We start from the raw sequence: 13,924 nt of genomic DNA on the forward strand, positions 1-13,924 counted from the left end.
AATGGCTCTGAGTTCACAAGTGCCACGTCCTGTTGTGTCTGGAGAACACTTTCCTTGGTGTCACAGCTACTATTGGCTGTCACAGTCTTTCCACTGTCGTGGCTGCTCTTGGTTGTCCACTCGCCTATAACTGGAATGAACTGTAATCCAAAATGAAGGAAGGACACACGTGAGGTCCAGATCTCAAGGCCGGAAGACAACTTCCTTTGATTCAGATCTTGAGGGGAGGCACACCTTTAACCTGGGCCGCAGCTTCTGCTGGAAGCCTCTATTAGGGCAGTGGAAGAAGGACGTTTAGGAACATTTTAGGCTTCAGATCTTCAAGTTAGAGTTGGAAATGATATTGATATACTCTTACGCGTTTAAAAGTACAGAGTTTTAATGTACAGAGTCGTCAAGAGGCTTGAAGTGGTTAGCAATACAATTTTGAAATTAATTGTAATTGACTGACTGAAGAGGGAAAATTTTAAAGATAGTTGATAACTCTTGCGGTCTAGGAGGAGGAATCTGTCATCTTTTACCTAGAGCAGTACATTTAGGATCCTCAGATAGAATTGTTCTCTTTCCTCGTGAACTGGAGTGTCCTCTTTAAGAGCGCTGAAATGACAAGAGTGCCAAAGCCGTCCCATGTGATCCGATTTTAAAAGATACTGCGAAAAACACATTTAAATTAGATGCATTTACAGAAGGTGTCATAGAAGCGCTTACTAAAATAAACTTTCACATGAATGCAAGTGAGCAGTGAGGCAGGGACCCGGACTGCAAGGTCACTTGTTTTTAGATTTGATTAGTAACATATGAGGCTTTTCCCTTCTGGTTGTGCTGTACTTCTTAATATTCCAAGAGGTAAGATGTGTATTTATAGTGTCAGCATCCCTCACCTAAAACCTGCACTCAGCATGCTCCACCTCTAACAATTTGAGTGACATGATGTATAAGTAGAAAATTCTACACCTGATTTCATGTAGCAGATTGCATTCAAAACACAAGCCCTTAAATACTGTTTAAAGAATTATCTTCGGGCTGTGCGTGAAACAGTGTCCCATCCACAAGAGAGCTCATGCATTTGTAAACCTGTGTCTGTGTCAGGAACAGCCCTGGTCACAAACAATGGTCTTTGTATAGGGTTATGCAACCTGTATATGAAAGGTAAAGCTGTCACTCAACTTCATTGACACCTACCCCAAAGGTATTCATCGTAAATTCTCCTTGTTTGTCCTGTGCTGTTTCTGAGCAGGCAGGGTGCTGTGTTTGCTCTAGAACCAAAGACCAGATGCTGAGTCTTGACTCTTCATCTTTGCTGTGTGTCCTCGCACAACATTCATTCTCCAGTGTCCTTTTTTAATGGGATGACTATGAAATAACGTTCGATGGGAACCTGTGAAGAACTGGCTACTCCCTGAGAAGGATTTAGCCCAGTACTTGGCACATAGCTGCAAACGTTGCCTGTTTCTGTAATTAATCAGCTGACATGAGAAACCCTTTATTTGTTCAACCTTTGGTAGACTGATGCCTGCAACTTTAGCTAGAGGGCTTGTTGCCTAAGTTTATTCCTTACCTGACTTCCTTTTGCAGCGCTGTGGTTTGAGAACAACAAGATCCGGGGTTTGAGTTCACGGTCAGTGTGAGAAGTGGCAGAAGTGCTCTTCCAGTTTGGACTTGGATGCTTCAAGAAATTGGATTCTTTAAAAAATTTTAAAAAGTTATATTTGCTTAGAGGGAGGGTGACAGACAGTGAATGTGGGCACACAGTACAGGTCAGAGGACATGTTGTGACCGTTCTGTTCTTCCACCCTTGGCCCCAGGGACCGGGCTCGAGATTGAGAGGTTTAGAGACAGGTGTCCTTAACCACAGAGCCATCTTACTGGCCCTGGCAATTGGACCCTTAACCACTGGTAGTTACATTTTTGGATGTTAAATGTCTCTGACATTGGAGTGGCATTAGATTTCTATCATAACATTTTACACAATCCTAATGTATTAATGCCCCCTACTAAACTGACAAGATAAGGCGTATCTGTATTTTTTTACAGATGCTATTGATTATGAATGTGAAGATCATTGATAGGTGTATAGCATTGATCAGATGGGCATTAGCAGAACATGGGTACTTACAGTAGAAAAGAAACAAAGTGTACATGTTGGCGTTAAGTCAGTGGTATGCCAAGATGCCCAGTATTGAATGTCTGTAGTGTCAGGGACGGAGGTTCTTTCTTCCTATGGTGTTGTTACTTGTTCTTCAGTGATCAAATCGTCCCCTTTCCTCCTCAGAAGCTTCTTCAACGGCAGCTGGTTTTTGGAGGGAAATTTTCTCAAAACTCTGGTCTGAATTTGTATAAATATTGAGTGCTGTGTCCTATTTTATAATGGTACATGTCACGATTTCCAAGTGCTTGGAGTTACTAGGTTGTCATTTCTATGTCAACTCTTTAAGTCCTTCATTCCCTAAAGTCCTTAATTGCCGCACACCATGGCCCCGGTCTGTGCTCTATGCACTAGACCCCAGTTTGTGAGCTTCGGGAGAGGGGCTGGAGGTTGAGAATACTTACGCAGAGACAGACCGACACACGGACCTCCAATCACTGGTACAAAGACCCATCTTTAATAGCATCGTGGAGGCCTAAACACCCTTTAGTCAATGGCCAACAGGTGAAAATCCCATCCTCTGATCCTCTAGGCAAAGCACAGCTTTTAGTCACTTCCATTAGAAGGCTCTAGTAGGGAAGAGCAGCTGAAGGCCAGGACTCATTATTCCCAACACTTAATCTACTTATCTGCGTTTGCAGAGCATCAACTTATAGTTGAGAAAACTATTGATTTGGAATTTTTCAATGAAGTCTTGAGATGAGGAGGTTTTCAGACTAACTTGTAAAAGCAGTAATCCAATAGCTAAGCAAAAACCAAAAACCTAGAAAATAATTAGAAGAGACAGATGAGTGGGTTGGGTGGCACACACAGTTTAATTTGAGGCTTTTGAGGGGACTTTAAAGACTTACTCAAAATCTTTGTTCAGAGAGTCTTAGCAAACACCTGCTGGTCTATGCCAGTTTGCTTTCAGCTTTCTGGAGTGCCCGTCACCTGTTGATGGCGTAGAAAGATAGTGTAAATATAGAAGAGATTTCCTTGTGTGCCTGAGAAAAATAAGAATATGGCAAAGAGGATGTAGGCTTTAGTGGTGTGTGTGTGTGTGTGTGTAACTAAAAAATGAAAAAGACTGTTAATAGTTCTAGAGAAGTGAGGAAGCAGCTCTTGAGCTGGTGCTGTCAGTGACTGCTGTAGAGGACAGGGAGAGGAGGAGGACGGGTCACTCTCCAGTAAAAGCTCCCCACCCAGTGGGGCTTTGGTAGCTAATTGTCCCTGATGAGAACCTGTCTCTGTAAAGGTCCTTTCAGGGCTTTGTTGCATGGCTGGTGTGATGCGGGCTGTAGCTCCCGCACCCTTCAAGTAGAGGCCTCCTTAAGCTGCATAGCCTGGGTTGTATAAGACTCTTCAATAAATTTAATACTGCAAAGTTATTATGAACAGTAATTTGAATTTTTAGGAACTTTAAAACATTTTTTGTTTAAGAGTACTGTGTAGAGGAAATGAGTGGTACAGAGTTGGTGTGTGTGTATTATAACACAGTTTCAAGATGGGGATTTTCCTATGTTTTCCTTATGTAAGGACGTGGGGTCTTATACTTCTAAATATATTTAGATTTTTTTATCTTTATTTACTTAGCTTTTGGATGGGTATATTATTGCAATATTGCTAGAATTTCCATGGCATTAGTTATTTGTTTATAGACTGTTAGGGCACGTAGATATGATTTTACTGCTTTCATATATTTCCTAATAAAATTGGCTACTTAATTTTTTTTTAATTAGGAAGTGGCTGTTTTTGTTTTTGATAAAAAGCTGATTGACAAATACCAAAAATTTGAAAAGGATCAAATCATCGATTCTTTAAAACGAGGAGTCCAACAGCTCACCCGGCTACGCCACCCTCGACTTCTTACTGTCCAGCATCCCTTAGAAGAGTCAAGGTAAAATTTTGAAAATTCCTACAGGAAATGTCCTGAATAAATAGTTAAAAATAACTATTTGGTCTGTTTCAAATATTATCAACAAAATTTCTTGAAATGTGTTGAGATCTTATGGATCATTTATTATCCTAAAGCTGATATTATTGTACATACATGTGTCTATTTATTTTCATATGTATGTGTGTTTGCCTGCGAGTTTGTGTGCACTGTGTGCATGCAGCCAGCCCGCAGAAGCCAGAGGGGGTGTCACCTTGGAAGTGGAGTTAATGGTGGCTGTGTGTCACTGTGTGGTGCTGGGAACAGAGCCTGGTCCTCTGTGCAGCCTCTGCGTGTGTATGATGGAGTCAGCACCTTTCATGTTGTCACGGGTCTGTAATTGTCTGCAGCAGTCACAGCAGATCCAAGAGAACTAGAAGCAGTCACTTCCTGAAAGTAGATGGTCCTGCCATTTGACTGGAATTTCCAATCTCCTTTTCGTTAATTATTTGGTGATCACTTTTACATCTGTGTCAGTGCTGTTCTAGGCATTCTGCCCAGTATGTCCGTCTGTAGCCCTCAGTTATTTTAGCATCCATTTCACCTAAAGCTTCGGAAATGTTGCTGAGATAATCAGAAAATAAGATATAGACATCTTGACTGGACCAGTCTTTTAGATACCCTAGCTTTGCATTTTTTTTCTACATTATTTATAATCAGTTATTCAAACTTGTTTCTTCCCTCCTCCTTAGCCCATTGTCTTAAATTGTCAACTCCTTGTGGTCTGTGCCCTTTAGGATGTTAAGGATAAGGCAGGAGCAGGCCAGTAGAGGGCACCAAGCTTCCCGTCTCCCTTCAGCTGAGTCAGTTTTGCTTTTGTTGGTTTTATATGTGATGTTTCTGAAAGTTCCTCGTTGGAAATCCTCAGGAACTCTCTCTACCCAAACAGTGGCACAGACATTTACTGTGTGTATGACTGTGCGAGATGCTCTGCATCCCTTACTTCATGTAAACTGCATCATTATACAGAGCAGAGGGCTGGACATCCTGTTTAAATCTGGCTTGGATACAGACCTGGGGTTAGCAGCTTGGTTCCTGAGCCTGTGCATGCTCTGTCTGTCTGTGTACTGTACTGTGTTGTACCTACCAAGACGCGTGCTCACATCTCTTATTATAGAAATGTCTTTGTTTTTTATTATATTTGTTTCTTATTATAGAAATGTCTTTGTGAATGTGATCCGTTTGTCTTATATCTCATAATACGTTTGAAGTTTCTCGAGACAAGAAGGGGCAGTATGCTTTACTGTGCTCTATCCCCATAGCTGCTCGTCTAGTGATTTAGACAGTCTAGAATTAGGAGCTTAAACTTTCTTGTATTAACTTGGGTGTATGTGATGTATGTATGTGGGCACACATGTCATGGTGCATGTGTGTATGTGCCTCTGTGTGTGTGTGTGTGTGTGTGTGTGTGTGCATTCATGCATGTGTATGTGTGGGTCAGAGAGCAATTTTGTGAAATCAGTTTCCTCCTTCCACCATTATGTGAGTTCTAGAAATTGAACTTGGGTCAAAGTGAAATCAGGAACTTGCATGACAAGTTCCACCTGTTGAGCCATCTTGCTGGCCTCAAAGTTAGGGATTTATTTGCCATCAGGAAGAGACACAATTCAGAGATTACCTATTAAAAATTGCAGAAAGCATTAATGATAGGAGGAGGGACACTTTAACTAGAAAAATAACTTCCTTTTAAATAAAGTATTAAGAGTAAGATGATGGGTTTAGCGTCCGCATTTTTTAGATTCAGACCAGAAGAAGGTAAGCAGCATCTTGCAGACATGTGAGACAAGTCTGTGTGGCTGCTGTTAAATAGCTGGCGTCTGGGAACGGAGGCCTGATTCGGCCTTGGCACTTTGCAGGTTCTCGTTGCTAAGCCCATAGACAAAGACCTAAAATGCTGGGCCCTGGGGATTATGACAATGGCAGTGCTGCATTTGTTGAGCATGCACACCAGATGGTGGTGTTCTGCCTTGTGTTTTGCATGATTATCTCTTGGTTCTTACCGGAACCTTCCAGGGGGCATCTCTTAGCACTGCTTTACAGATGGACAAAGTGAGACTCAGACGATGTACAGCATCACCAAGATAAGAGACAGGAAAGCCAGGGCTTGGGGCACGATCTTAACTGTCTTCCAAGCTTGAGGTGATCAATGTCATGGCCACAGACTGTTGGTATCCATGGTAACATTCTCTGACATGGGCACAGACTGTTGGTATCCATGGTAACGTTCTCTGACATGGGCACAGACTGTTGGTATCCATGGTAACATTCTCTGACATGGGCACAGACTGTTGGTATCCATGGTAACGTTCTCTGACATGGGCACAGACTGTTGGTATCCATGGTAACGTTCTCTGACATGGGCACAGACTGTTGGTATCCATGGTAACGTTCTCTGACATGGGCACAGACTGTTGGTATCCATGGTAACGTTCTCTGACATGGGCACAGACTGTTGGTATCCATGGTAACGTTCTCTGACATGGGCACAGACTGTTGGTATCCGTGGTAACGTTCTCTGACATGGGCACAGACTGTTGGTATCTGTGGTAACATTCTCTGACATGGGCACAGACTGTTGGTATCCGTGGTAACGTTCTCTGACATGGGCACAGACCGTTGGTATCCGTGGTAACGTTCTCTGACATGGGCACAGACTGTTGGTATCCGTGGTAACGTTCTCTGACATGGGCACAGACTGTTGGTATCCGTGGTAACATTCTCTGACATGGGCACAGACTGTTGGTATCTGTGGTAACATTTTCTGACATGGGAACAGACTGTTGGTATCCGTGGAAACATTGTGTGACCATTAAGATTTAATAAATCAAGAAAACAGTAATTAAAACTTGAAAACTGTTGAATCCTTTCAAAATGATGGGCACAAGAGATAAAAGGAAGCTGTTTGGTTGAAGAGAGGCGGGTGCCTGCCTCCCGGACCTGTGAGGAAGCTGCAGCCTTTTCTGAGCTTATGCTGAGAATTCCAGCCTGACAGGTAAGTGCAGAGTAGGTTTCAGGAAACAGTTTTTGAGTCTTTTGTTTGTTTGTTTTCAGTCAATCATTTACAAACAAAATTGAGATACTTGTCTCCTCTGACTTTTGAATGTAAAGTAGACTGTACATAGACTGTAAACAGAGCTTGGTTTAAAAGATAAACAGTGTGTCCAGTGTGATTTGTGTGTAGACGTGGCTTCATTGGCTGAGGGTGTCATAATCATGCTGGCTTATAAACCACAATCTCTTACTGATATTTGATAGATTATTTACTATTTCATATGTATTTAATTTTTATAATATGTGAAAATAATAGTAACTCCTTTTTTCTTTGAAACAGGGATTGCTTGGCGTTTTGTACAGAACCAGTTTTTGCCAGTTTAGCCAATGTTCTTGGTAACTGGGAAAATCTACCCTCTTCAATATCTCCAGACATTAAGGATTATAAACTTTATGATGTAGAAACGAAGTATGGCTTGCTTCAGGTATGCATTTTTATGTATTTAATAATGTGCTTTGATCCTGTTGTTCTTCCAGGGCTCCTTGTCACCTCCCTGCTGCTGATCCTCCCGTTTAACACCTGCAGAAATGCGTGCACCACACATAGCCCAGAGGAGGGCATCAGATCCCCTGGAGCCTGAGTTACAGGTGGTTGAGAGCCGCCATGTGGGTGCTGAGAATTGAATCCAGGGCCACCATTGCTCTTAACTGCTGAGTTGTCTCTCCAGTTCTTTGCTCTAGGCTTTCTTCTGTGTTAAAGTAGTTCTTTAGTGACAGAGTGAGTTTATTTAGGGTCACTTACAGAAGCCGGGGACCTTACCAGTGACTGCATCAATGAAGAAAATGTCTCTCCCACTCTCGGCAGACATTAAACTGCCTGTAATTGGTAGGGGAGATTGGGGATGTCCCTGTTCACCCTGTGGTGAATGCGGACAGTCTTGTGCAGGTAATCATAGTGGCTGCGAGTCTCTGCAGCCGACACTGCCAACTGTAGAGAACCTTCTGACTGAAGGTGACAGATGTATTCATCAGTGGACACAGACAAAGTACTTTAGAGGGCAGTTTGACAGGTCCTTCTGTCTGTTTAACAGAACAGTGTTGTCCTCCCTACTAGGGACTACAGCCTCACTAGCCATAGGCTTTTGACCAGATTTACAGCATTGTAAGTGAATTTCTTTCTATGGAGCTGGCTCCGTTCTGGTCAGAAAGCGGTTGGTCCCCCATAGCAGACTCGTCGCTGCTGCACCGGTGCACATTGGCCCTCCAGGGTGTGGTCCACAGCCGAGGCCACTGATGCTCCTTTCCACAGCGCCTTGCATGGCACTTTCGGGAACGTTGGTGCGCAGCCAGCAGGTCAGATGCAAGTGTGGTACCAGCTTGATTTCCCTATGTCTGGAGGTCAGACATGTGTTATCTTCTACAGTAAAGTCTTACCATCTAGTTCTGATGAGCAGTCAGCAGTGGCAGTTACTTATATTTTGGGGGGTCCTCTTTGACCAGCAGCTCAAAGGAGACTACCCTACGACTGGCAGTGGAATTTTCACTGATTTACCTATGACTTCTGGGGACAGTTTTAAATGCTGGCATGACCTCCCAGGGTGCTGGGAGTAAAGGTGTGTGCCCCACCCCCAGCTAAGAGAGAAACTTCTTTATAGAGAGTTGTTTATCAGTTTTCTTCAAGACTTCCCTCACTAGTTTGATTGCTAACTGACTACGAGAACAGCAGATGTTGTGTTCATTTCTTTTCAAGAGTTTTCTTTTTCACTACCAGGTTTCTGAAGGATTGTCATTTTTGCATAGCAGTGTGAAAATGGTTCATGGAAATGTAACTCCTGAAAACATAATTTTGAATAAAAGTGGAGCCTGGAAAATAATGGGTTTTGATTTTTGTGTATCATCAAGCAATCCTTCTGAACAAGAGGTAATGACACTGCTGATGTTTGGATTTTTTTAAATCGTGGAACTCTATGATCATATCCACAGTGGACTAGAAAATGTCACATAGTCTGCTGAAGTGTGAGACGTGGTGATGGTGTACTGACTGGTATATCTCCCTGTCTAGCGAGAAACCTCCTAGTATAGGTTGTGCCCGAGAGTGTTTTCTGGATGATTGATTCTGTAGATGTCTTGAGCAAAGGGTCATCTTAGTTAAATAGGAATTTCTTTCTTTGGAATCCAAATATACAAACTGATTTTGTGACTTTTAACACTGTGTGCCTGCTGTGAGAATATGGGGTCTTCCTTAGGAATCACAGGGGCAGTAACAGTGTGCTGACATTTATTAGGGATTTTATTAATTTAAAAATTGATTGAATTTGTTCTTTGACAATTTCATAATGCAGATATTGTGTTCTGTTTAGTGCCCTCTTCCTTTTTATTTGCTAAGGCCTTCTGTGCATTACCTATTTAATCCTTACAGCGACTCAGTGTGCTATGGAAACAGTGGGTTTAGGTGTGTGCTGAGTGTGCAGCCTGGATGTGAGCTCCACCCTCTGTTCCTGTGCGTCAGGACACCTGTGCGGTCGTACTTAGAAACGCTGCTGTAGGCCAGCCACGCTCTGCATTGATTGGCTCCATAGACTGTGCTAGGGCACCAAGTACAGCTCAGATGTTCGGTGCTTCCATTTTCGAGATTTTTTGATTTGGGAATTTTAGCATTTTCATTTGCTTGATTCAATACCAATTTTTGCTGTTGTTTTATTTTTAGAAACAGGTTCTTTCTACATAACCCTGACTGTCTTAGAACTCATTGTGCAGACCAGTCTGGCCTGAACATACAGAGATCCTCTGCCTCCTGAGTGCTGGGATGAAAGGTGTGCGCCACCACACCTGTCCGGGTTAATGAAATTTAAAGATAGCTGCAGCCTGTAGTGGTTTGCTGTTAATGTTCTAAACTGTCATCCTGTTTCTGTCTTCTTACAGCCCAAGTTTCCTTGTAAAGAGTGGGACCCAAACTTACCGTCACTGTGTCTTCCAAATCCGGAGTACCTGGCTCCTGAGTACATCCTCTCCGTGAGCTGTGAGACGGCCAGCGACATGTACTCTCTAGGAGCTGTTATCTACGCCGTCTTTAATAGGGGGAAGCCTGTGTTTGAGGTCAACAAGCAGGACATTTACAGGAGCTTCAGTCGGCAGCTGGACCAGGTATTTGCCTGCCAGGACTTGTTTGCAATGCCTCCTGGCTACATTCAAAAATGCAGACAGAAAATTCCTCTGAAAATTAAATAATCTTGCCAGCCTAGTCTACAAGAGCTAGTTCCAGGAGAGGCTCCAAAGATACAGAGAAACCCTATCTTGAAAAGCCAAGAAAAAAATCTTTATTAAATCTTTAAAGAATCTCAGCCGGGCGCTGTGGTACACTTCTTTAATCCCAGTACTCGGGAGGGGAGCAGGGTGGATCTCTGTGAGTTCGAGGCCAGCCTGACCTACAGAGTGAGTTCCAGGACAGCCAGGGCTACACAGAGAAACCCTGTCTCCAATAGCAAAAAAAAAAAAAAAAAAAAAGGATTTATGTGCTCATGTGTTTTGATCTCTTATCCCTTTCCTTCCCTGAATCTCCCAAAATCCACCCCGTCTTCCCAGCTGCCCTCCCAGCTCATGTTCCTTTTTTGGGTTTTAATAACCTATCAAGTTTAGTTTGTGCTAAACTCGAGGGTGTGTGCTCATCCACTGGCATGTTACAGACATGTCGGCCATGTCCTGAGACCAGACCTGTCTTTCCCAACAGCTGTCAGTAGTTCCTCAGCAAGGGGCGGCGAGGTCTTCCGAGTCTTTCTTCCACATACTGGAATGAATGCTGACTGCCTTGAAGTTGTGTGTTCTTTTGTAGGCAATCACAACTGCAGAAGTTTCCTAATAGAAATGAGAACTTCAAGTTTGTGTAAAATCAATTCAGTTAAAGTAATTTGTATAAAGCTTATTAAAAGCTTGTTTCCTCCTAGTATTACTGTCATAGTATTGCTCACAGCCCTCATCATAGTGTTTACTAGACTATGTAAAATACTGCCCATTTACTTTAGAAATGGAAACACTTTCGAGTATTAAAGACTTTTTAATTATGTCAGAAGAATAGTATTTGTGCAGTTAACTGACTGCGTAGAAAGGGTTTGTAGCGTTTTTGAATGTTCTCTACTCACGTATATTTGTTCTTTTGAATAGTTGAGCCGTTTAGGATCTAGTTCACTTACAAGTATACCTGAGGAAGTTCGTGAGCATGTCAAACTCTTGCTAAATGTGACCCCAACTGTGAGACCCGACGCGGATCAGATGACAAAAGTGAGTGCCCCCAGGCGTTTGCGTCAGATGACGGACAAAACTAAAGTTGAGAAAAGGCAAATAGAAGAACCTTAAAATGCATAATTTTGTCCTTAGATGTGCTTTGTGTTTAGAATGTATTAAAACTTCAGCTTTTAATAGCTAAATAGTTTATGTATATTTGGTGAAGAAAATTAAGATTTCAAATGATCAGAGATCCTGAAAGTCACCATTAGGGAGGCAGACATTCTAAATGCCCAGAAAAGTCAAAGCATTGCCTTTAGCTTAGATAGTGAGTACCCATCATGCTTCTGAGATATTTTATTTTTAGACATTTTATTTATATATTTCTAATGGTGTATTTGTGTGTGTCCGTGTGAAGGTATATGTGTATAATTGCAGAAGTTGCCCAATGTTTATGCTGGCAGTTTAACTCCTGTCCCCAGGAAGGCAACACATGCTCTTAGCCGCTGAGCCATCTTTCCAGCCCCAGCTTTGAAGCTGTTTGAAATTCTCCGTAGTTTATAAATCATGTTAGTGCACAGCTGACTCACAAGTGCTGGTGATTCGGAAAAGTTAATTTCTTATTTGGAGTTTTCTCGTTAGAATTTTTTTAAATGTACTGTTTAGAATATCGCCAAATGTTTCTGAATAAGTTTTCACTTTGTTGTGGTAATTTTAGCTATGAGTGATTTTAACTGGATAGTTATAAAAGTAACTGACTTCCATACTTATAGATTCCCTTCTTCGATGATGTTGGTGCAGTCACACTTCAGTATTTTGATACCTTATTCCAAAGAGATAATCTTCAGAAATCCCAGTTCTTCAAAGGATTGCCGAAGGTTCTGCCAAAGCTGCCCAAGGTTTGCTGTCAATTTATTTACGTAGTCAGGAGATTTTTGTTCATGTTTTACTTACTATAATAAACCACTCCTCCAAAGATGCGAAACAACTTTACCCAAGGGACAGATATGACAGTAATGTACTGCAAGCTAAAGCCAAAGCTTAGTTATTTTCCAACAATCAAAGGATTTTCAAAATTAGGGTGCTACCTGTGGTGGACATCGTGTCCAAAAAGATGTCCATGACCAGCCGTGGTGGAGCTCATGCCTCAGCAGCAGTTACAGAGTGCACTGGTGTTGGTGCAGCCTTCCCAGTTCCTTTACTCTTAACTCTGACTTACTAAACAAGGAATGTAAAATAGTGTAAAAGATGGTGAAGAGGCCGGGTCTGGTAGCACACACTTCCCAGGACCTGGGAGGCAGGGCCGTGGGTCTCTTGAGTTCTTGACTAGCCAGATTGTGTAGTGAGGTCCCATCTTAAGGACAGAACAAAAATAGTCGGTGGATATTAATGAAGATGTTGTTTGCAAAGCTATTAATCCCAGAGCGTCTCCAATCACAGCCAGTGTCTATGTGCCCTGACTGAGGTGGTTTGGAGAGTGGACAGATAACAGAAACGTCGCCCTTCCTCCCAAGGCCTTTACACTAACAGGCGTGGTTGCCACCTGTGGATTACCAGTTAGAAAGTCGGGGTAATGCTTTAGCTAGGCGGCAGGAATCATAAGTAGTGACAGGATTGAGAGGAAGAACACTACCCATGAGCACTAGTTAGAGATTTGCTAAGGTGGTGTGATCGTGTATCCTGTTTTATTTGGGATATGTTGGGCCTGTGCTGTTTGTCTTGTTGTAACTAGCAACAGAGTCTTATTTTTCTCTAAAAAATATTTCAGCTTCAGCCATGAACTTTATGGTCACTTTAAAGTCCTGAAATACTTCTGTTTTTTATGAATTTTTCATTTTTCCTTTCAGCGTGTCATCGTACAGAGAATTTTGCCTTGTTTGACTTCAGAATTTGTAAACCCTGATATGGTACCTTTTGTTTTACCCAATGTTTTACTGATTGCTGAGGAGTGCACCAAAGAAGAATATGTCAGATTAATTCTGCCTGAACTTGGTCCTGTGTTTAAGCAGCAGGAGCCAGTGCAGGTACGTTCCACGCTTCTGAGTGTCACACAGTTCCAGTGGTCATGACTACCACTGAAAGCAAACCAGTGGCAGCTTGAGCTTTTAAAAATGGAGTAAATAGCCAGGTGGCACAGCTTTAATCCCAGCACTCGGGAGGCAGAGGCAGGGGGATCTCTGTGAGTTCAAGGCCTGCCTGGTCTACAGAGTGAGTTTCAGGACAGCCAGGGATGCACAGAGAAACCCAATCTCAACAAAACAAAATAAAAAATGGGTAAGTAGGGACTAGAGAAATGGGTTAGCACTTAAGAGCCCATCTCTCGAGGACCTAGGGTTGGTTCTCAGCTCCCACATGGTGGCTCATACCATCTGTAGCTCCTGTCCTAGTGGATCGAAGCCTGGACTCCAGGAGCCAACACAGGCATACATTCAGGCAAGACACCCATATACAGTAAATAAAAAAATAGAAATTTTTAAATGTTTAAAAAATTGAGGTAAGTGTATTAGATTTTGTTTCACTAGACAGAAAACTACTTTATATACATTTGAATCGTTGCCAAGATTGTGATTAAACTTAGTAAATGAATATCTGTGACTTTACATAAATCTTTGATTTAGAAAACAAATTGCAATCAAGCTTTGCTTGTGTCACAC

The 13,924-nt window shown here is 42.3% G+C and overlaps 1 protein-coding gene across 4 annotated transcripts in view; it reads left to right on the forward strand.

Annotated features, from left to right (window-relative positions):
• Scyl2 (SCY1 like pseudokinase 2) overlaps window positions 1–13,924 on the forward strand; it is a 49,449-nt gene that overhangs the window by 13,754 nt on the left and 21,771 nt on the right. For all 4 annotated transcript variants that reach the window (XM_048418167.3, XM_048418164.3, XM_048418163.3 and 1 more), the window contains 7 exons: window positions 3,868–4,025; window positions 7,393–7,537; window positions 8,824–8,973; window positions 9,975–10,196; window positions 11,211–11,327; window positions 12,044–12,169; window positions 13,118–13,294. In XM_048418167.3, the coding sequence (XP_048274124.3) occupies window positions 3,868–4,025; window positions 7,393–7,537; window positions 8,824–8,973; window positions 9,975–10,196; window positions 11,211–11,327; window positions 12,044–12,169; window positions 13,118–13,294 (1,095 nt within the window). The remainder of the gene's footprint in view (window positions 1–3,867; window positions 4,026–7,392; window positions 7,538–8,823; window positions 8,974–9,974; window positions 10,197–11,210; window positions 11,328–12,043; window positions 12,170–13,117; window positions 13,295–13,924) is intronic.

This window comes from Myodes glareolus, chromosome 26 (assembly GCF_982192425.1).
Source record: "Myodes glareolus chromosome 26, mMyoGla1.1, whole genome shotgun sequence".
Lineage (NCBI taxonomy): Eukaryota > Metazoa > Chordata > Mammalia > Rodentia > Cricetidae > Myodes > Myodes glareolus.